This window comes from Galleria mellonella, unplaced genomic scaffold (assembly GCF_026898425.1).
Source record: "Galleria mellonella isolate WM207_F2 unplaced genomic scaffold, CSIRO_AGI_GalMel_v1 utg99, whole genome shotgun sequence".
NCBI lineage: Eukaryota > Metazoa > Arthropoda > Insecta > Lepidoptera > Pyralidae > Galleria > Galleria mellonella.
Window position 1 is genome coordinate 1,244,056 of NW_026442184.1, and position 23,837 is coordinate 1,267,892.

At 35.0% G+C, this 23,837-nt stretch overlaps 2 protein-coding genes and 1 long non-coding RNA gene across 4 annotated transcripts in view; 1 reads left to right on the forward strand and 2 right to left on the reverse strand.

Annotated features, from left to right (window-relative positions):
* LOC128202471 (uncharacterized) overlaps window positions 1-23,837 on the reverse strand; it is a 338,352-nt gene that overhangs the window by 125,486 nt on the left and 189,029 nt on the right. The gene's annotated exons all lie outside the window — the stretch shown is intronic.
* LOC113520003 (netrin-B-like) overlaps window positions 1-23,837 on the forward strand; it is a 233,002-nt gene that overhangs the window by 33,778 nt on the left and 175,387 nt on the right. The window lies entirely within an intron of this gene.
* On the reverse strand, window positions 10,465-10,917 carry LOC116413692 (bombyxin A-3 homolog). The gene has a single exon (XM_031914202.2). The coding sequence runs from the start codon at window positions 10,795-10,797 to the stop codon at window positions 10,504-10,506; it is 294 nt and encodes a 97-aa protein (XP_031770062.1). The 5' UTR covers window positions 10,798-10,917; the 3' UTR covers window positions 10,465-10,503.

Sequence of the window (23,837 nt, forward strand, 5' to 3'; positions counted from 1 at the left end):
GCGACGGTTCTACTTTCCATCAGGTGGGCCGTCAGCTTGTTTGGCATTCTAAGTTGTATATAAAAAAAAAATGCGAGAAAATAAAGTAACAATTATAATGAATTAAATAACACTAGACTATTCTATTCTGTTCTAATGCCCACGGAACATTTTGTCAAACATTTGTGTTGTTTTTGCAGAGCAAAATGTGAATGTCCAATATTGATACCATGCATCTATATAATTACCATTCATTATTTCAATTAATTCTAACAACTAAGATAGATCGCAATGAAAAGGAGAACTCGAATAGAAAGTAGGTACTTGGGGTATTGGATCAAATTATAGAGACAATTTGATTGATTATTGGCATTACACGCTCGCGTGTGGTCTATTGCGCTCCGTTGAGTGTGCAACGGGCTTTTTTTTATTATAATTGTTTTTGTTTTTGTAACAATCATACACGTGTGTGTGTGTGTGTGTGTGTGTTGGAAATATAAAGTAGTGTGACCAATTTTAAATTGCACTCGTAATCTCGCTTGTAAAGATAGAGTGGGACCGGTTTGTGTCGAGACGTTACTCGAGATATACGGATGCGCAATGATAATATTTGGTTACTTGAATTTATTGTGAAAGGGCAGGAAGATATTGCCGTGTCCTGTTACGGTCGAGCTGTTTTGAGAATAGAATAGAATAGAATAGAATAGAATAGAAAATCATTTATTCAAATAAACTTACATTGAAGCACTTTTGAATAGTCATTACATTTTTTTTTTAATCTACCGCTCGTTCGGAAAGCTGTCTCATCACAAGAAGAACGAGCAAGAAACTTGCGTGTTGCCCTTTTAAATAATTTTATTATTACTTATATATATATATATATATATATATATATATATATATATATATATATATATATATATATATATATATATATATATATATATTAATAAAATAAATAACTGAGAATTGGATTTTTATTTAATAACTAGCTGACTCGGCAAACGTTGTTTTACCATATACATTATTTTTAGAACTATACATGAAAATGTATCCTACTACAATTATTATATTGGATTGCCATTTTGTAACCCTATTGCAACATATAAAAATCGCGATTAAAAAACAGGAGTTGATCATAAAATGGTGAAAATTTGAGGTTGCATGTATTTTGCAATGCTAAATCATAATAAAATAAAAAAGGAAAAATTTGTCAAAAAAATAAAAAAAAATTTTTTTGGGGAGGGTCACCCTTATCATTGAGGGGTATGAAAAATAGATGTTGGCCGATTCTCAGACCTACCCAATATGCACACAAAATTTCATAAAAATCTGTAATGCCGTTTCGGAAGAGTTTGGTAACAAACACCGCGACACGAGAATTTTATATATTAAAAAATTTATTTATTCATTAGCATTTAATTTATTTATTTATCATTTACCAGAGGGAGACTTTGTACAAAAGTCGTTTGCTTGAGTACCTCTGTCCCATTCGTGTTTCTACCGTGAAGCAGTTGTGTTTGCATGGTTGTGTTTTGGTTTGAAGGGTGGAGAAGTCAAGACAATAATTTTTATTTTCGTCTTGTCTGTCTGCCTGTTTGTTTCGGTGTCATGTAAAAACTACTACACCAAATTGGATGCGGTTTTCACAGTTGTATTCTTGAAGGTTTCATTTAAAATCTGGTATACGTATTTATTTTGATACGCCATCTAGTAGTGATCTATTTCATTGTTCCTGATATCCATGCGTATGAATATCAGTTAAATGCTAGTCGCGTAATAAAAAAAAAATATGGACAAATTGAGAAAAATCTTCTTTTAAAAGTTGTTTCAAAATCTTAGTTTATTTTTAATAGTTTGTACCAGCCGGCGACCTTAGAATATAATGTAAGAGAAGCAGCGTTACACTGTTATGCTAATTGGAGATCTTAACAGCCGTAGGAAGTAATAACTCAATCGTTTGTTAAACTGTCAATCCACAAAGAATCGCTCTCCTTTTGTGTAGTCGCTAAATGGCGTTTAAAACTGTGCATTGGACTTTATTTTTCTCACTATAAGGTCGTTATTTCTAAAATATCTGATTTTGCGTTGCTGATTTTGTAGAATTACTTATGAAGACCTTATCAGTATTGTAATAAGGCTGTAATTTGTATTGTGCATGTGAAATGATCGATGCTCAGTAAAGGGATCACCTCCTACTCGCACTACTGTAATATTTGTATACTAAATTGTTTAATCTATGACAAAATATATGACAACTAATTTAGGTCAATATAAAGTACAGTTATTTTAAAACAACACCTACGTTTTTTAAATATAGGTAATACCAAATAAATAGACACGTCGATGGAAAGTAGTGGCTGTAGAGACTTTGTACAAAAGTCGATTGCTTGGGTACCTCTGTCTCATTCGTGTTTCAACCGTGAAGCAGCTGTGTTTGCATGGCTGTGTTTCGGTTTGAAGGGTGGGATATGGCGTGAATTTACTGGGTACGGAGGAATAACACCTGAGTCCTCAGGAATGGCAACGCATGGGGGGTATCATGGGCAAAACAGTTCTGTTATGTCCATGGTACTGCTCATGTCTATAGGCGACGGTTACCATTTTCCATCAGGTGGGCCGTCAGCTTGTTTGCCATTCTAAGTTGTATAAAAAAAACTAGAAGGTTTTTTTTTTATATGGCAATAATTTATAAACAAAAACAAATGGTGACTCTCGTAAAAATAATAAAAGCCCTTGTTTCCACACTAATGTCCTAAACAAACAGGCCCTTTCGCTTTTTCACTTCGCAGTCACTTAAGTTAATCGTTCGTTTCTTATTGAGCGTCGCACGCGATCCGTCGATTAGAAACAAAACCAGTTTATAAAGAGCCACGGGTTTCCTGGGATTGCTTAATGGAACTTGGCGAAGAGGCGTGCCTTGACAGGTCAAGGTTGTCCGGCGAAATCAAAGGCTGTTATTATTATTGTTGTCTGTTATGAGTTAGGGAAATGTTAGGGCAGGAAGCCCTTTGATTTTGTCTAATTCTCCTACTTTTTTTTTTTATTGTACCACCCATTTGGTTTTGAGAGCTCTTTTCACTTTGTAATAGTTTCTTTAATTTGATGACCCCGGATACATTGACTATATAGATATAAATTAAGTATTTTTGAAAATATTTCGGAATGGACCGCCATGTTGAAATGTTTTTATGCTTATTTTATGTTTTTATGACGACATTGGTGGTCCAGTAGTTTTTTTTTATTCAACTTAGAATGGCAAACAAGCTGACGGCCCACCTGATGGAAAGTGGTAACCGTCGCCTATAGACATGGGCAGTACCATGTACATAACAGAGTATACTGTTTCACCCATGATACCCCCATGCGTTGCCATTCCTGAGGACTCAAGTGTTATTCCTTTGTACCCAGTAAATTTACGCTATATTCCACCCTTCAAACCGAAACACAGCCATGCAAACACAACTGCTTCACGGTTGAAACACGAATGGGACAGAGGTAGCCAAGCAATGGACTTTTGTACAAAGTCTCCCTCTGTCTGTTTCAACCGTGAAGCAGCTGTGTTTGCATGGCTGTGTTTCAGTTTGAAGGGTGGGATATGACGTGAATTTACAGGGTGTACCCTGTAAATTCACGCCATATTCAGGAATAACATCTGAGTCCTCAGGAATAGCAACGGATGGGGAGTATCATGGGCGAAACAGTATACTCTGTTATTGCCATGGTACTGCTCATGTCTATAGGCGACGGTTACCACTTTCCATGAGGTGGGCCGTCAGCTTGTTTGCCATTCTTAAGTTGTATTAAAAAAAATTCAATTACAGTATTCTTAAACTGACCAGTCACTACTAGAAGCACCCGTTCACGAGTATGACGGATCAATCTATGGGAAAGGCTTATGTTCTATAGTGAACAGTTAATGGGTGATATGTTGATGGTGATGATGATGATGATGAAATAATAAATTTATTTATCTTATTTTATTTTTCTTTAACTTTTATTATATTGGTAAAGACATATTTATTACATGTTACATTTACAAGATTGGTTATAGACAATTTATTTAATTTTTTGTATCAATCATTAGGCACTTGTGTATCACGAAACAGGTGACTGATTGATTTTTGATTCACTTGTAATAAAACATTGATGGAAGTATAATCATATGTAGTTACAAATATACTTAAAGTACTTTTTATGGATGTTCGAAATCAAAAATTAGTAAATCGATACATACAACAACCATTGTTAGAGGGGAAAGGGATTGTTAGCAATGGAGTTTGCTAGAAATGTGCCCTGTTAGGTCGACCTCCACGTGGTTCCCCCTGGAAACCGTCGTGAACAATTCTTGTTGAATTCGTCACGATGGGCTAACTGACCTGCTTCATCCTTACCTATCATTCCTCATTGGTGCCCCGCCAGCGTATACCGATAGCGCAGACGGGGTTACCGTTCTACTATCAATCATTAAAAAGAAACCTACCCGTATACCAAATCATCATTATTGTCATGTAATTCATATTTCAAATACTGCCCTCGCCCTCCTTAGTCGCCTCTTACGACACCCACGGGAAAGGAAGGGGTGGCCTAGTGCCTATGCCGAGACCACACAGGAATTATGAAATTTAATGTAAAATAAAGCAACAAATAGGGTCATATAGGGTCGTGAATGGGTCTTTCTCCTATAACTGTAATCAAGAAATTATTATAAGGAGTGTAAATCGCTGTAACTTAAATATGTAAATGTACCGCTTTGTTATAATAAACCGGCATTTACACGGTATTTATACAACAAGATATTTAAAATATGTAACTTTATGTCTGTCTGTATATTGCATTGCAGCATAGGCAGCCCACTTCTGTCACGGGTGGTCCATGAAGCCGTTGTGTTTTCGTCAATACCCCGCTGGGTAGATTTACAATGTCGTTCTGGGAAACGTTTATAAAATAGAATTGCTGTTACGACATTTTGTTTGCGCAAAATGTTTGTTTAAATAAACAAACACTTTATCGGTTAAGAGGCACCCTGCTATGAATGGATTTTTTTTTTGATCGGTGAGAATGGTATGGTAACCCCGCCTGCGCTAACGGGATACGCTGGCGGAGCACCAGTGAAGGGTGATAGATGAGAATGAAAACAGGCCAGTTAGCCCATCATGATGAATTCATCAGGAATTAACCATGATAGTTTCCAGGGAGAATAGCGAGGAGGTCGACCTGGTTGGGTATATTGCTAGCAATGGGATTCTCAGTCTCCATTACTAACAATCCCTTTCCCCCTTGCTACGAATGGTTACCTCGACAGATCTGTTGTCAAAATTTGTGGTTTCTATTTTTTTTGTATACTATGAAGGTGGCAAAACATACAGACATGCAAATAAACATGCGTCCAAAAACTACATTGATCGTTTGCCGGGGTACCTGGTAGACGGTTATTGTAGTCTATGGACGCATGCAATATTAATGGTGGGGGGAAGGGGGTAGTTAGTATTGAGATCTAATAGGTTCATTACTAAAAATATACCCTAACAGGTCGACCTCTACGCGGTTCTCCTTGGAAACCATCGTGATTAATTTATTGTCGAATTCGTCACGATGGGCTAACTGACCTGTTTCGTCCTCACCTATCTTCCCTCACTAGTGCCATGCTAGCGTATGGCGATAGCGCAGACGGGGTTTTTTTTGATAGATGAAAATGGTATGGTAATCCCGCCTGCGCTAACGGGATACGCTAGCGGAGCACCAGTGAAGGGTGATAGATGAGAATGAAAACAGGCCAGATGATGAATTCATCAGGAATTAACCATGATAGTTTCCAGGGGGAACCGCGAGGAGGTCGACCTGGTTGGGTATAGTGCTAGCAATGGGATTCTCAGTCTCCATTACTAACAATCCCTTTCCCCCCGCGCAGACGGGGTTACCGTTCTATTACCAATCAAAAAAAAAACCTACCCGTATACCAAATCAACATTATTGTCATGTAATTCATATTTCAAATACTGTTATCATTTGTAAATTTAAAAATCATAATGTAAACATTGACTTAACATCGTGCGACAAGAACATCTGCACTAAGAGGAAAGAGGAAAGATCTGTATTTTTGTGTGTATGTATATTTGTAATGAATAAACTCAAAAACAACTTTGCCGATTTCAAAAATTCTTACACCATTACAAAGCTACATTCACCCTGTGTTGAAAACTGTGATAATTGCGATGCAAATGCGGCTAAACTATCATATATTTATAAGGACGACGAGATAAATAAAATACATATTACGTTTTCAACATCCATTTTACTAAATTTGAATAGAATCGACAGAATGCATTACATTTTTAATAGTAAAAAAGTATAAGTGGCCAGTACGTGCAATAATAAAAAGAGTTCATTCTTACATATTAAATTGAATCTGCAACATCCTTTACATCTACCTAAAAATATGTTGAAAATAAATACTAAGGTGTTACAAGTTCAATATGTATCAGAAATATAGAAGATTACGCTAAAACTTCTAGTGAATAAAGTCTTTGATATGGTCGAATTTTAAAACCTAACGCTGTTTTGCAGATCGATCCACTTTATCTTTCTCAGTATATATTCCTGTGATTATTCCTAGTGACCACTTTACTTGTCTCTCCTCAGTTTCTATCAATACAATATTATCAATTTTTAAATGAGTTTCTTTTTCTTTCTCTTTTTGTAATTCATCTTTCCACCACAAAACCTTAGCAGATTTCTGTCTGCACGTTTTACTGATATTTGCAGAAAGGCTTTGGCAATATCGGCTGAGATCCCTACAGCACTCTTTCGAAAGCCCATTAATAAATGACGTATTTTATCTAAAAAGTTTAACCACTTATTCAAGTATGAACTCAGTGATCGACCATTTTTATCACAAGCCGACGCGTCGAACACTGGTCTTAATTTTGTTATTAAACTTGCATCTTTAACTACTCCTCTATGCGGTAAATAATGAACCGTCTGCCCTAATTTATCTTCCGATACTTCCTCTATTATGCCCTTTTCTTTCCAACAACTTACTTTATAATATTCAAGGAACTTACCAGAGGGCATTAATCGTTTGGTATTCGTGGACAGTCTCTTTTCAGCTATGCACTGAATAAAAGCTTTACATATTTTGGCGTAGTGCCCTGGTTTTAGACATATTAGACAAACTTTTTCCTTCTTAAGATGCTCTTTACTTTGTTCTAACGACATCTTCGACAATTTATGACATTCTACACTAGCATGACCTTTGTTGCACCTTATGCATAAAGGTTTCCTTTCTGATCTGCTCACTCCGGCCATTAACGTTGATGCTGTCGATTCTGTAGCAACCGTTTGCTCTGATGTGTTACCAAAGTTTTTCACTATTTTAATTCGTTGCTCGCTTTCGACTTCTCGTTTTATGAACAGTAGTAAACTTCCCAATTCATCTTGTACTTCAATTGGCTTAATTCTTTCCCATGCCTTCAAAACGTCTAATGGTAAAGACGATTCTACCATTGGAAGAATAAATGCTGCATATTTATCTTGTGTTACACCCAAAGTTTCTAAGGCGCGCAACTGGGAGTTGAGTTGATCATAAAGGCTTGATAAATTCATATTTTTGTCTTTATTTATTATTAATGTAAGTAGCTCTCTCACATAAACTTGAATCAATAATTCCTCACGTGCATATCTACGCTTCAAATCAGAAAGGCATTGTGTGTAGCTGGATTTATTTGGAGGAAAACTTTCAACAAAAGATCTTACTTCTGTTCCCGGCATCATAGATTGGACTAAGTATTGAAATTTATCCGCATCATTCATCTGTTTATCCTCATCTATTTTCTGGAACTGGCCCCAGAAGGGTAACCAACTACGTACACATCCGTCAAACTTCCTTAACTCCAGGACTGGTAATTTGTAATTCTTTGCTGTTTCAGATCCTGAAAAACCAACGCTTTCTTCTTTTGTTTTAGACAGAACATTCTCGACTCTTGTTTTCATTGTCAGCCATTTCTTATTGTAAGCTATTACCTCTTCATATTCTTTTTCTAGCCCACTTTCGTCATAATCTTTTTCAGCTAACAACATTTCTATATCTCTATCAAGTACCTCTAATTTCTTTATAACTCCTTGAAGTACTAAATAATTCAATTCGATCTCTGATATATTTAGTTCATCTTTATCTAACAAATTTTCTAAAATATTAGAGATCTTACTAACTTGTGCTCTCGCCGCCCGTCGACACCGTTTCTTTGCATCCATCCTGGCAGGGTCGCCAATTGTTGAAAACTGTGATAATTGCGATGCAAATGCGGCTAAACTATCATATATTTATAAGGACGACGAGATAAATAAAATACATATTACGTTTTCAACATCCATTTTACTAAATTTGAATAGAATCGACAGAATGCATTACATTTTTAATAGTAAAAAAGTATAAGTGGCCAGTACGTGCAATAATAAAAAGAGTTCATTCTTACATATTAAATTGAATCTGCAACACCCTGAGTAACATAGGCTATATTCATTGCTAGAAAAGATTAGGGATCCTTACTAAAACTTTAGTAATGTAGCTCAAGGTGTAAAAAATTGCTATAAAATATCTTTCGTCGCGTGCACTGCTGAAACTATTGGTGATAGAACAAAAGTATGTTCTACAATATTGAAGGAAATATCAATAACTACAAAAAACTTCGCGACACTATATGTCCAACTATTATCGTTATGTCACAATAACCACTTTTTAAAATGTAAAAATGTCCATCCGTCCGAAGCCGGGACGGGCCGCTAGTTGGTTAATAAAGAAGAAAAAAAAATTGTCAAATCCGTTTAGCTGTTTAAGCGTGGCTGAGTAACAGACGTACAAACATCTAAACATTCTTTAATGTAGATAAGAGAAATTAACTTTCATTCAACTGTATGATGATAACGAATGCTTATGATAAAGAACCGGTCATATGTAGTTCCTTTGACACATAGATTAAGGATACATAGTACCTGCTCTCTCTTTCTACAATCTGACACCTCAATAGCTTCACTTATCGTGGCTTCAAATTGAATAGCGAATGAATTGCGATTTAAGGGTGCTTTTATGTGTTTTTGAGGAAAACAGTTACGTGAATTTGTTTCATAGATATATGCTCCTATGTAGGTTCCTTTGAGAATACTTGTATGATTGTTTTTTTTTCTTTTATGCAACTTAGAATGGCAAACAAACTGACGGTCCACCTGACTGAAAGTGGTAACCGTCGCCTATAGACATGAGCAGTACCATGGACATAACAGAGTATACTGTTTCGCCCATGATACCTTCCATGCGTTGCCATTCCTGAGGACTCAGATGTTATTCCTCTGTACCCTATAAAAATTACGCCATATTCCACCCTTCAAACCGAAACACAGCCATGCAAACACAACTGCTTCACGGTAGAGACACGAATGGGACAGAGACTTAAGTTGTATAAAAAAAATATATATATTTATACCTTCGTTCATTCATGTTAATTCTACTATAATTATTAATTATCTATCATTAAATATTACTACCAACTTAATCGTTAAGTAATCCACTAAGTTGACAGGAATAGTTGATGTAATCTAGAATCTAGTGAGGCCGATATCGGTATTTACCAATACTAAAAATTACTAGCTTATTAATAACTTATTAAAATACCGGTATCAATATTAATAACTACTGCAATGTATTTAACATTGCACAAAATAGTATTTTATTTATTATTATTTACATATTTGTTTTTCAATATTTCTAATTTTATAAATACAAGTAATATATACAAATAATATAATATCAGAGTGAGACTTTGTACAAAAGTCGATTGCTTTGGTACCTCTGTCCCATTCGTGTTTCAACCGTGAAGCAGTTGTGTTTGCATGGCTGTGTTTCGGTTTGAAGGGTGGGATATGGCGTGAATTTACTGGGTACAGAGGAATAACACCTGAGTCCTCAGGAATGGCAACGCAAGGGGGGTATCGTGGGCGAAACAGTATACTCTGTTATGTCCATGGTACTGCTCATGTCTATAGGTGACGGTTAGGTACCACTTTCCATCATGTTTGCCATTCTAAGTTGTATAATATATATATATGGTTGAATAATAGATAGTATTATTCCTCTTAAAACATCACCAAAACCTAACCACGGTTATTAACCCACCTGCCAAGAGTGGCAACTACTGGCAAAATCTCCAAAGGAGAGACCTAAATTTAGCACTGGACGGATAATAGTCGATATTATGATGAGATCGATATTTTATGTACTGTATGAAATTATTGTATCTACTATGACATTCAAATATAAATTTTTGTTTATGAATAAATAAAATAAAAAAATAATTAAATAATTTAACTCATTTATTTATATTAATCGAATCGTTATGTAATTCAAAGGTTTAAAGGCTTTTAAATAAAATAATGGTAACTTTCCATCAATTTATTAAATTAACCACCTCAGTAATAAAAACAAATGGCACATCTTATAACGAAAATCAGAAGAGATGCTCACTCAGTCTTCTAGCAGTAACTCAGCAGTTCAGAAAGCGTGCAGGCTTTCTCGCAGCACTCTGTGGCCACGCCTTGTCTCTTGCCCCTCACGCCTTCCAGAGCTCTGAACTTTGGGAAGGCCGGTATAGACCAGCTATATTCCTCATTAGGAATACTATTGAAGGATCTCTTTTCAACATTCTCTTCTGTGCAAAGGTACGCCAAAGCCTCCGACAGCCTTCTGCCGCAGTAGAACTGAACGGAGTTTCCTGATGTGGTGTATAGGATGGCAGACAGAGCAAAGAGTAGTACCAGGAACTTCATTTTGTTTATAGAATTGTTTACAAGTGCTATTGCTTCAATGGATTGGTTGTGAATGTGATTGAATAGTGAAAAACCTGGTTTTTATATAGTACAGTGCTTAATTAAGATTCAGATATCTTAAATACATCCTAATACTGGGTTACAATGTGTAGGTCGTAGACGTTACAGGTTGTCAGGTCAGGTATAAACCCCTTTCGAATCAATGGACACGACATCTTTTATGACGTATTTGTAAGAGGCGTTTTATTCGATATTATTTATTTATTCATTAGTACAAATATGTGTACATGGCGGACTTAATGCTAAAAACATTCTCTCCCAGTCAACCATAGGGAAGTGTCAGAATACTCGAATGCGGTTATATAATTGTTAATCACTTATTGTTGTACCCCCGGTAGGGTATAACTCTGTTGATACTGATGTTAAGTCCAAAGTAATCTTTACTGTTATATGTACAAAGTTAATAATTTAATTCTATTCTATTCTGTTCTATTCTAGGATATTTATAGAATATATAGAACGAAATATGCACATATGAGAATATAATTATAAATATTTAAGAGAAACAATTGGTGCAATTATAAATGTATTCATATAATGTAACTAAATGACAGATTCTGGGAGGAGGGGCCATTAGTAATGCGAATTACCAGTCTCATTACTAGCAATATACCCTGTCAGGTCGAGCTCTACGCGGTCCTATCGAATCCATTATGCTGAATTCCAGGTATATTCATTACGATGGGCTAACTGACCTGCCTTTTCGTCCTCACCTGTCATTCCTCACTAATGCCTCACCAGCGGATACTGTTAGCGTAGGCATTTCCATTGTTAAAAAAAAAAACAGTATTTTCAGAAATACTTTAGTAATAACAGAAATTAACCGGTCAGTAGACAAAATAAAAAATACTTCTTTATGATATTGCCATAGACATGCGGTGTTCCATGAAACAGATTTTCCCATTATGGACATAAAATAATGCCATACGACACGTGAATGGGAGACATCCACGCATGTTTACAGAAGAAACAGTTTTGTGTTACAAAACGCACTATAAATCGAAACATAACGTTTAACTACGGTTCAAAATAGTCCACCAGTTATAGTTAAACTGCAGTTATTATTAACTAACAGACGATGGGTTTACGACTGATATTCGAACTGGGAGATTTTAATACGATTAATGTGATATTAAATTTTTCATTGTAACTATTGATTGTTTGATAGCTTCCTGTGAGTTTGGGAGTTACTAAGATATGGCAGTATTTATATTTATCTTCACGCCAGATCAGTCGAGGGATAGACAGGAAGAAGTGAATGCCAAGAGTCTGTGGCTTTATTTAACTTTTTTTAAATCATTCTTGTATAAATTGTCAATTGTGAAGACTTCATTTTAGCTTCAGAGTATCTAATCATAATAGGGTTTTGTAATATAACTAGTAGCTCTATTGCTAGTAATATACTGTATTGGGTCGACCTGCACGCGGTATTCCCTGGAAACGATTGTGGTTAAAACCTAATTTACTATTGGTCATGATGGGCCAACTAACCTGAGTTCAATCTTACATAAATAAAAACAAAAAAAAAAAAATTAAAAATAAAATACAAAGTAAAAATTAATTACAAGTATTTGATTAAAATATGGCCTTCTTGTCCATACAATAGCTATTCAAACTGACTATGAATAAACAAATTGCCTACTCAGTTGGTCTCTCACTGATATTATATTTTTCGAAAATAGATTTATATTAAGACTTTTAGAAATAATTACCATGCATTAATAAAAAAAAAAAATGGATGGATGTTAAATTGATCATACTCGTATGTTAAATTCTTCTGTGAATTCAAAGCCCAAACCTCTTTACACAATGTCAAAACTCGAATATTCTTTTGATTCTCTCCGGGCGAGCGTTCTATAGGTATTTTGAAAAATACTACTGTTTGACAAATGTCACATACATTTATTTATGTCAGCATTTTATCGCAGTGTGTGTACGTTTCGAAACGTTCAATCGAGTGTTGCCATGTTAGGCGGGGACGTGGAAATGGTTGCCTTTATTTAGATAACTGATTGCCCATATAAGGCTGCCAATAAATCTGCCGAGGCCGCCGTATAATCTGTTTTATATTAGATTAAAGGTGAGATGGAGGTACATCGGAAGGTTTGCTTGACGGGAAATTGGTTAAATATATTATTCGAGTATTAGTGAAAAATATTTTCATTAAATAAATACTGGAGGAACGACCCTAATTTTCAATAGAGTGAATAAGCGCGCGCTCGGAATTAGACCGGAACATTCATATAAATAGATAAAACATAAATATACTACCATTTTGCTTTCTTATTCGAGTAAATTTAATGTCTAGTATTTTTTTATGAATTCACCGTTCAGTTTAATGGGCAAGCAAGTCAACTGCTGTTTTTTTTTTAAATAAGCAACGATAAAATTAATATTTCAATTTGATATCACAGCATAATCTTTATATTTAGGACTAATATGAACTAAATTTTTAATAGATTGAGACTAAAATTATGTTCAATTTAGTTTATAATGTCTTTCTTACAAAGCAATAATTTCGTGAAATTATCAAATTGAAATATTAGTTTAAAAGACAAGTTTAGAAAAATGGCCCAGAATCGAGGCCAATGTCTCTATAGGTAACATTTATTTAAATAAAATACGATATGTAGTAGTAGGCAGGCAATCATTGGCAGCAATAAATGAGCTATTATTACAATTAAGTATTTAGGGTGAATTAATTCGTTCCGAGAAATTACCCAACAATACTATTTACGGTACAGATGTTCAAAACATCCGGTATTTAACACACTGACCTACGCCATTTGCAATGAGTAGGTACAATACAAAATGTCCGCCCCCAACTGTCAAATGCATCGAATTCGCGCGCATTTCGTACTCATTGTTGTGCCCAAACTTTGGGGCTATAAATGCGACAGATAATTTGCTGTATGAATAGAGTTAATTACGGCATTTATTTATTGTATCCATTTCAGTAGACGCGGGGGTCGCTCCTGTTTTTATTAGCAATATGTGCCCTATGCCGTGTACAAGGGGTGAGCCCGTGGGGATTGTCGAATTATTCCTTTTTCTCATTTTTTGTCTGTGGCCAGTATGAGCGTGAAGGCATGCAGTAATACATAATAAATTATTGTTCCATTTTATAATATTGTATAAATATAAATATTGAAAGTAAGGATTTTATAATATAATTTTAATGAACTTATTATATTTTTATTTTTACACTATAATATGTTTTAAAAAAGGTGAATGAGAATAGAACTTTAATATAAAACAATAGAGAATAGAAGAGGCAAAATGTCGCGCCTCCTTATACCACCATACGTGAAGATTTTTTAAAGAGCATACTAGAAGAAAAAATAGAGGGCAAAAGAGGCAGGGGAAGACCGAGGAATAACTATATGGGACAGATAAAGAAAACACTAGGTGTCATAACTTATAGAGAGTCAAAAATATGACTTGGAATAAAGCTGGCTGGAAGAGAATGCATGATTTGTCCGCCAAGAGGAAACTCTTAAAAGAAGAATAGAATTATTATATGATTTTTATTTTAGCTAGCCACAGATTTATACAAAACGATATTGATAGGAACTTTAGACAGCTATACTTGTACAGTTATGTTTAAAATTTGGCAAATATTCAATAACGGTTATTTTGTTAGTATGTACCGACATCAATGTTACTTTATTAAAATGTATACATAAACAGTTTCTAATGTGGGGGACGTCTACTCAATTTGTCTCTGTAGAGGTGCTGCTGTTGTTTTTACATTTTGACAAGGCTACTATTGAGGTTATTAGGTCATTAGGCAAATGGACAGGAAACCGACTATCAGTAGACATTATTATGCACTATAACTTAGTGTAACAAGTCATTAATTAAATAAATGAAATTAATTTAAAGTACACAATAAAATAAAGCAAAGTATAGTAAAGAGTAATGACTTAAAGTAGTAAATATAAAACGAAAAGTTTTTTTTTTTAAGTATCTGAACATAGAAATAATATTTAAATTTGAAAATCGGCTTACCTATCTACATTTTAGATTTTTTTTCGAATAGTATGGTATGTCTGACATGTTCTTAATGACTTTTTTAAAAAATATTAAAAGATTAATTAATTAATTTTATTTATTCGTTTAAGACATCTTGGGTCCATTTTTGTTAATAAGTGTACCTTAAAATTATGTTAATACTTTATTATTAATAATGATTTAGTCCTCTCGTCTCTCGCAAGCATTCTCAAGAGAGGACTATCTAATTTATTTGCAAACATGTTTAATACTTGAAATAAATATTTATTAAGTATATTATCATCTTATCAGCAGTTATTCGTCCACTGCTGGACTTAGGCTTCTCTCATAGACTGCCGTAAGGTACGGCCCTAAACCACCTACATCCACTGACTCCATACAATGCATTTGAGTTCGTCACTCCGTCTAGTGGGGGTCGTCCTACACTGCGTTTGTTTGTACGGGGTCGACACTCAATTACCTTTTTTCCCATTGCCTTTCAGTTCTTGAAACTATTTCTATTTCATCTTGCTTATTCTTCGGGCTATATCAGTTACTTTAGTTCTTCAACGGATATACTCATTTCGGATTGTATTAAAGTAAGTATACATATACGCACGTACTTACTTATGCACGAATGCACAAGTATGCACGCACGCACTCACTCACTCATACACAACATACACACGCACGCACGCACGCACGCACACGCACACATACACACGCAGTCACCTTTTCACATAGTTTTCGTTATTTATTTATTTTTTTGTAAATAAAGTGTACTAAATAGGTAATCGCTTTCATAGTCCCCAAGATACAGGTCTGGCCTAGTTTGGGGACTGATGGTAATGCAGATATTTCCTCGTTGTATATAAATTGTAAAAAATGTAAATTGTACCTTATGCAACTGTATCTTTCTTAAATAAAAATTATATAAATTTAATTTTTATTATAAATTAAATATAAATTAAATATTTTATATAAATTATTATTATTATTAAATGTAACTAAATGAAAAATGTATAAAATAAATAAGTAAGATAATAGCCTGCGTGCATACGGGACAGTTCTCGGCTTATGGCGTACAAATGTAGTACAATTTGTCACCAAAGAATACAAACGTAAGTACTTATTCTGTACGCATAAAATTATCTCGTCAATGCAAGCCTTTATTTTGAGAGCAGGCAGATGTTCTTTTAAAACATCTTAGTATGATTTATTTTATAGAGATAATAAATTAATAGAAAAAGAACAACTAAAACGAGTAACGAGGCTATAATATCAACGTAAGTACTCTATGAGATTGGCAACACAGTTTGCGTTTAAAACACTCGTTTATCACGGGGACGTTAATTTATTTAATAAATCAGATCCGTGATGGCGGGACGGGACGGGACGGGACGGGATGAGCTATTAGTCAAACAGTCCCGGTCCCGGGTTTCAATACCGGGATTGCTCCGGGACGGCGGCTAAGTACAAATGATGGTGTATGACGCTGATGGATGATGTAGCGGGACATTCGTTTAAGTTGTTAACTTGAATTGTGGTTAGTGTATATCTAATTGTAACTGGGAATATTGTTTTATTGATGGTCTAAGTCTATGGTACTGTTTATTAATACCCTCTATAATAGAAATAAATAGATCTCTCTCTTTTAATTTAAGAGTGTTTTCGGTGCAACTAAACTTCGCCTTTGCTAACATTGTTATTAACTTATTGTTGTTACTGTATGTTTTAGTGCAATAAAAAATATATATAAATCAAGCATTTTTTCCAGCCAGTCATATCTTTGACCTCCCCATATGACGTAACACCTAGTGTTTCTTTTATCTGTCCCATGTAGTTATTCCTCGGTTTTCTACTTCCTCTTTTGCCCTCTATTTTTCCTTCAATTATGCTCTTTGAACAATTGTTGTGTCGTATAAGGTGGCCCAGAATTTTGCCTCTTCTATTCTCTATTGTTTTTATTATTGTTCTTTTCTCATTTACCTTCATGACTTCCTCATTCGTTACTTTTTCTGTCCAACTTATCTTTTCCTTTCTCCTCTATGTCCACATTTAACGTTTTAATTCTCTTATATCACTTATTTATGTAAATAAATGTTGAGAACTTAAACTTGTTTCACTTTTTATTTTCACAAATTTGTGTGTGTTGTGTAGTGGTCAAGTCTTTGACTCGGTACAAACTAAAGTTCCATCCCAACCATTCGGATGAGTGGCAATCCTCCACCGTGCATTTTTAAATGCACTTTCTTTATGCACAATCACGCTTTGTAATCAATTTCCAGCAGCAATATTTCTAAACCGATATGATAGATAGATAGATAATTTATTTACATTACTTACAGCACACAAATTACAATAAAAAAAAACATACACGTAATACACAGCAAAAGAGACAAAAGAATAAAAATAAAAAAAGCACAAATAAAAAAAAAATACAAAAATATGACATCGTAACCTTCAAGAAAAGAGCATATTTCTTTTCGCCTTTTTAGGTATTTGGCTGGCAGAACATCTGCAATGCTTTTAGTGTTGCAGTGTGGGTGCTCATGGGCGGCGGTAGTCATTTACCGTCAAGTGACCGCATGCTCGTTTGCTCCCTGTGTTCTAAAAAAAATAAATAATATTTTTTACCTATGATAAGCTTTGTAACGCTCACCTCTGTGGGTTTTTTACAGATATTTATTTTAATAGTTGCTCAATAGCACATTACTGTGACAATCAAATTTTTACCCTAAATTAGGTGCAATTAGGATAGATAGTGGTCAGGCGCATCATTAGTTGATCGCGATTGGCTCCTAGCAAACTTCCATTACTAGCTATTTTTTTTTAATGGATGATTAATGGAATGGTAACCCCGCCTGCGCTATCGGTATACGCTGGCGGGGCACCAGTGAGGGGTGATAGGTGAGTAATGAAAAAAGGCAGATCAGTCAGCCCATCGTGATGAATACACATGGAACTCAGCACGATGGTTTCCAGGGGGAACCGCGTGGAGGTTAACCTGAAAGGGTATATTGCTAGCAATGGGACTGGTAGTCCGCATTAGTAACGATCCCTTCCCCCCCATTACTAGCTATTACCAAGTTGATTTTAAGGTTGATAATTAGTCTTAGTTCGATTATTTAGTTTAATATAAAATTCAGTAATAAAATTTGAGTGTTGGATCAAAAGTCATTATAAATCAAAAACAAACACATATCCCAAGTTGGAACAAGTAGTGATTGGGATTCGTAGCTGTTAAGCGATGACTTCCATAATTCTTAACTAATATTAATAAATTTTTACAATTGTCAGATTTGACTCCAAGGTTGGTTTTTTAAAATTTTATTGACTAATGGAGTTACGGTTTAAGACTCATTTCTGTGTGACCATTTTTTTAAATTTGCCTTATCATTTACATTTTCGTCATGCCGCGTATATTTTTTTATCAATCATTCATCGATCACCGCTACGCTTTTTATTTTTAATCCTCTCTCCATCGTTTGGCGTCCGTTTGTTTCGGTCCGCGCACGCGCACCCATCGCTCGGATTATGAGCCGTTCAAAGCCACGGATGTAACACCTTGACATTGCAATTACAACTTTATCGTCATAATGACGAAGCACAAATTTGAACACACACCAATTTATTTTGCTTGGCATTTCGAAAACTAAAAGTTTTTGTTGATTCATCACGAGTTATTCGAAATTGACTCGTGCTGTAACGTCATTGGGTTTGTTATGGTTTGAAATTGCTAAGTAAACACCCGTAGGACGTGCCCTTACGCGTGTCTACGCATAATATCATTGGCATACACTCTTATTGGTGATGATTTGTCAACTTTGAGCATTACATTGGTTTTTCAACAATATCTCAAAAGGGTTTAAGTTGAAATTTCCTTGAGAGGATCAGACGGTGTGTGTTTTCTTTGGAGTTAAGTTTAAGAAGTCCTTTCATGCTATGATCTTGGCAATGCGAGCAGGAAAACATTAAAATACAGGACTGTGTCTCTTCCAGACGGTAGGCTGGTTGAATAAAACGTGAGTAAATTGAGTTAGGTATTTTATGGTATTCCTAAGTTGTTCTACTCTACACAGAATCCAATGGATTGAACCATAAATAAGTTGAGATATGTAAATTATGTTGCCATTCATGAGGACTCAGGTATTATTCTTTTCATACTGATATATAGTTGCTTGGTGGCAGGAAAACGAGTAATTTAGAGGCAGACAGATGACTTACATGATTTAAGTAATCTGATATAATTAACTGTTATTTTCAGTAAATATAATATATACTTAACTAGTTTTTTCCCGCTGCTTCGTACGCAAAGGATTCAGAAGTAAAACAGACCATTTCAATGGTGGTGTATTAAAACAAAATATATACCAGGGGTCTACCATGAAACAAAATTACGAACGCAATTTCGTGCTTTCTTTCGCATTAAAATCTGACAAGTAAAAGAGCATATTCCTTTTTAAAAAGGCCGGCAGCACACCTGTAATGCCGTTGGTGTTGTGGGTGACCATAGATAGCGGTAGTCACTTACCATCAGGGGAGCCGCATGCTCGTTTGCCCCCTGTGTTATAAAAAAAAGTAAATGAAGTTTAACGTTTCATTCGTTATAAATCCTGGAATAAAAAGTCCCAAAAAGCAACATTTTAACATTTTTATAATAATGTGATTTATAATACCAAATTTGTATTATAAATGGCCCGAAACTTCCGAAAAATGTTCATTCCTGATGAGATTTAACTTGAAATCAGAGGGTAGCCCTCTGATCTCCAGGAACCCAACTGTAAAAAAAGTATTTAATTTGGCGTAATAGTTTTTACATGATGCCGGAATAAACTTACAGACAGGTGAAATTTCTAAAAATTAAAAAGCTAAAATAGCTTCTATTGGCTTTGTTAAGACTCCCTTATATATTTTTTTCTTAAATATCTGCCATGTATGGTGATTTGATGATGATTTGTTTTCATATAACAAATGTGGAACTTAAAATCTGACTCATTTGATGGTAAGAGATCATTACGCCTTTTTTTATTGTTTATGACATCACAGTGTAAACTGATATTTATTTGAGTGTTACTAAAGTAGTTAAGTACCAGTTTATTTTGATCTAAAATCTAAACTACTAAATGGATTTTGATAAAATTTCTCTGTGATCAATCTGTAAGTATATATCTACTTTCAAATAAAAAAAAGAACTCTCCAAATTGATTTAGAATTGACCGAGTTATGAGGTAACAAACATAAAAAAAAGACAAACGAATTGAAGTCTTTCTTTTTAAAGTGCATTAATAAAGGAAGGATATTTGACTGCGAAAAAATATCTCAAAAACCGTATATGCTCATATAACATACGCAAAACGGTTTGTTTGTAAAATATGCTGGTTCTTGTTATGTATATATTATTTATTAATTATATTATTGTAAGTAAAAATGCCGTCTGTTGACTTGATGTATTGTATGTATGTATATTTTTGTTTCTATTTCAATTGTTTCAATAATTGGTGGTTTGTATTCACACACTTAAACTTAAAAATGTAAAGTAATAATAAAATTATTTAAAAGAGCAACACGCAAGTTTCTTGCTCGTTCTTCTTGTGATGAGACAGCTTTCCGAACGAGCGGTAGATTAAAAAAAATGTAATGACTATTCAAAAGTGCTTCAATGTAAGTTTATTTGAATAAATGATTTTCTATTCTATTCTATTCTTATAAATATTCTTTTTTATATAAAAAAAAAAAAAAAAACTATAATTATACAGTATATTTAAAAAAGGTACATTTTGAACACGGTTTACTTACGTTAATTTTTCGTATTTCTGTTACTTTGTTTTATGCCCATTTGTTTTGACTCCAGTGACTGGTCTTAGACTGTGGAGAAAATTTAAAGTCGTTACGCCTCCGTGCATTATGGGATCTTCTGAATGTTTCTTTAACGACTTTTATTCTATCATTATGCTAATGCACCCGGGGTGGGCGTAGGTGCAGTTTACAAACGTTATTTACTGTCTCTGAATGTTATTTGAAACAATTTGATATTAAATTTCATCTAAGAATGGATTAAATTGTTTTTTAATCTGTGACACGATTCCCACGTAAATTATATTATTTTTAAAATATTTACCAATGACTTTGATCGGGATATTTTTTTTATACCATTGAGATGGCAAACAAGTATACAGCACACATATATGATGGTAAGCGGTTACCATAGCCTATGAACGCCTGCAGTACCAGAGGTATTGGAGGGATGTGTTAATAAATAATAGCTGTGTTTCGGTTTGAAGGGTTGGATATGGCAGTGAATTTACAGAGTACAGAGAAATAACACCTGAGACGTCAGGAATAGCAACGCATGGAGGGTATCATGGGCGAAACAGTACACTCTGTTATGTCCATGGTACTGCTCATGTCTATAGGCGACGGTTACCACTTTCCATCAGGTAGGCCGTCAGCTTGTTTGCCATTCTGAGCTGCATATATACATATATATATATATATATATATATATATATATATATATATATATATATATATATATATATACACATTATTTATTGTATGTAGGTGTGTTTTTATCTCTACCTATCTCAATAATGTAGTACCGTGTTCATGATCATCCCAAAGGTTGACTGGTAGAGAATGCTACTAGCATTAAGTCCGCTTTTTGTACTATATTTTCTTTTGGTCAATAAAGTTATTAAAATAAACAAATAAAATATCTGCGTTCTTCGTTTGTCTTATGTATGAGTGTCACAGTATATACTGGGACACGGTATTCAAGTTCCACGTGTTACCACTTTCCATCAAATAGGCAGTCAGTCTGTTAATTTCGGTTGTTAAAAAAAATCAAATTAGTGATCGTAGTAACAAGTAATTATGAGTACATATATATTGTTTATGACAGTGAAAGCTATACAGCAAATGGCAGTAATAAAATGAGCTTATTTCACTGTTAGTAGGTGCATTAGACTGCGCAGTAAACTTAAGAATGTGAGATACTCAGGAACAGGTTGGGGTCGGGGCCCCATCTCGTCTTATAAAAATATTTGAAGCTGCAGGGTGAGTTTTGACGCAATAGAACTGGGACTAGGTCGAGATCGCATCGAAAAGACGTCAAATGGACGTTACATTTGCAATGAAGGTTATATTTGACGTCTTTTTTTATAATACTGTGGTGGCAAACAAGCATACGGCTCGTTTGATGGTAAACGGATTTACCTTAGCTTATGGACGTCTGTAACACTAGGAGTGTCACGCGTGCATTGCCGACTTTTAAGAAACCTTAATACGCTCTTTTTGAAGAACCCCACGCTCTGGTCTCTAGGGAAAGCCTCAGCAGGAAGATCTTTCCATAACCGGAATGTTTGCGGAAACCTCCTTTAAAACCGCACTGAGTGTGATCATTCTGGTTCAGTGGTGAGGATGGATTCCCCGTAGGCGTTATACTGAAGAGTTTTTCAGCACATAATCCGTTATACAGACGGTAGAAGATACAAAATAAGGCAATATCTCGCCTTAAATAAAAAGGCTCGATACTGCCTGTTAACCTTTTTTTTTATCGAGGTGAAATGCTTCATGCAGACCCATATACCTCGGCAGAGATAATACATAAGCAGTACCATGGACATAACAGAGTATACTGTTTCGCCCATGGGGAGTCCATGCGTTGCCATTCCTGAGAACTCAGGTGTTATTCCTCTGTACCCAGTAAACTCACGCCTTCAAACCGAAACACAGCCATGCAGACACAACTGCTTCACGGTTGAAATGTTATTCTACTGGATACTCCATCTATTGTATTACAGAAGAATTTTCATAATGGATCACATCATTAATCTAGTCAGAGACTGTCCAGTTGTGGTGAAGGTAACAGTGGAAATGTCCATATTTCACCGAGCACATATGTATGCTTTGTCTCTGCAGTAAGCTTAGAGCAGTCGCAGTTCATTTGTTAACGGTGTAATGGAGAGTTAAAATTGAAAATCTTAATACCAAGATTAAAATCTGGAAGTTCGTTAATAACTTAAATGGCTGAACAGAATTGAAGGAGAAAATCATAAGCGGATTAGAACTACTTTAAAATAAGTTTTGTACAGCTAAATCTTTATCTGCGCATAAAGAATGTAAACTTTTTATTGTTGGTTTTTTTTTATACAACTTAGAATGGCAAACAAGCTGACGGCCCACCTGATGGAAAGTGGTAACCGTCGCCTATAGACATGAGCAGTACCGTGGATATAACAGAGTATACTGTTTCGCCCATGATACTCCCCATGCGTTGCCACTCCTGGGGACTTAGATGTTAATCCTCTGTACCCTGTAAATTCACGCCATATTCCACTCTTCAAACCGAAACATAGCCATGCAAACACAACTGCTTTACAGTTGAAACACGAATGGGACAGAGGTACCCAAGCAAACGACTTTAAATATATATTTATATAAGGTATATTTGATTCGAATTATTTTCTTTAATTCCGCTACCATTAGTATGTGTGTGAATGCCAACACTCGAAGATTTCGAGCATAAATAAGAAGCGAGTTGAGAGTGATACAGAATGTACAATTACACCAGAGGGAGACTTTGTACAAAAGTCGATTGCTTGGGTACCTCTGTCCCATTCGTGTTTCAACCGTGAAGCAGTTGTGTTTGCATGGCTGTGTTTCGGTTTGAATGGTGGGATATGGCGTGAATTTACTGGGTACACAGGAATAACACCTGAGTCCTCAGGAATGACAACGCATGGGGGGTATCATGGGCGAAACAGTATACTCTGTTATGTCCATGGTACTGCTCATGTCTATAGGCGACGGTTACCACTTTCCATCAGGTGGGCCGTCAGCTTGTTTGCCATTCTAAGTTGTATATAAAAAGGAAATTACAAAAAATGTTTAAAACCAATCTTTTACAGATAGCCCGAACCTATATTTAATTCAGAATTTGGTCTTTCCGAAAAGAAATTTCAATAAAACCCGTCACCGATTAC

Excerpts from the sequence above, each read along its gene's own strand:
- LOC116413692 (XM_031914202.2), bottom strand. The coding sequence starts at position 10,797 with ATGAAGTTCCTGGTACTACTCTTTGCTCTGTCTGCCATCCTATACACC.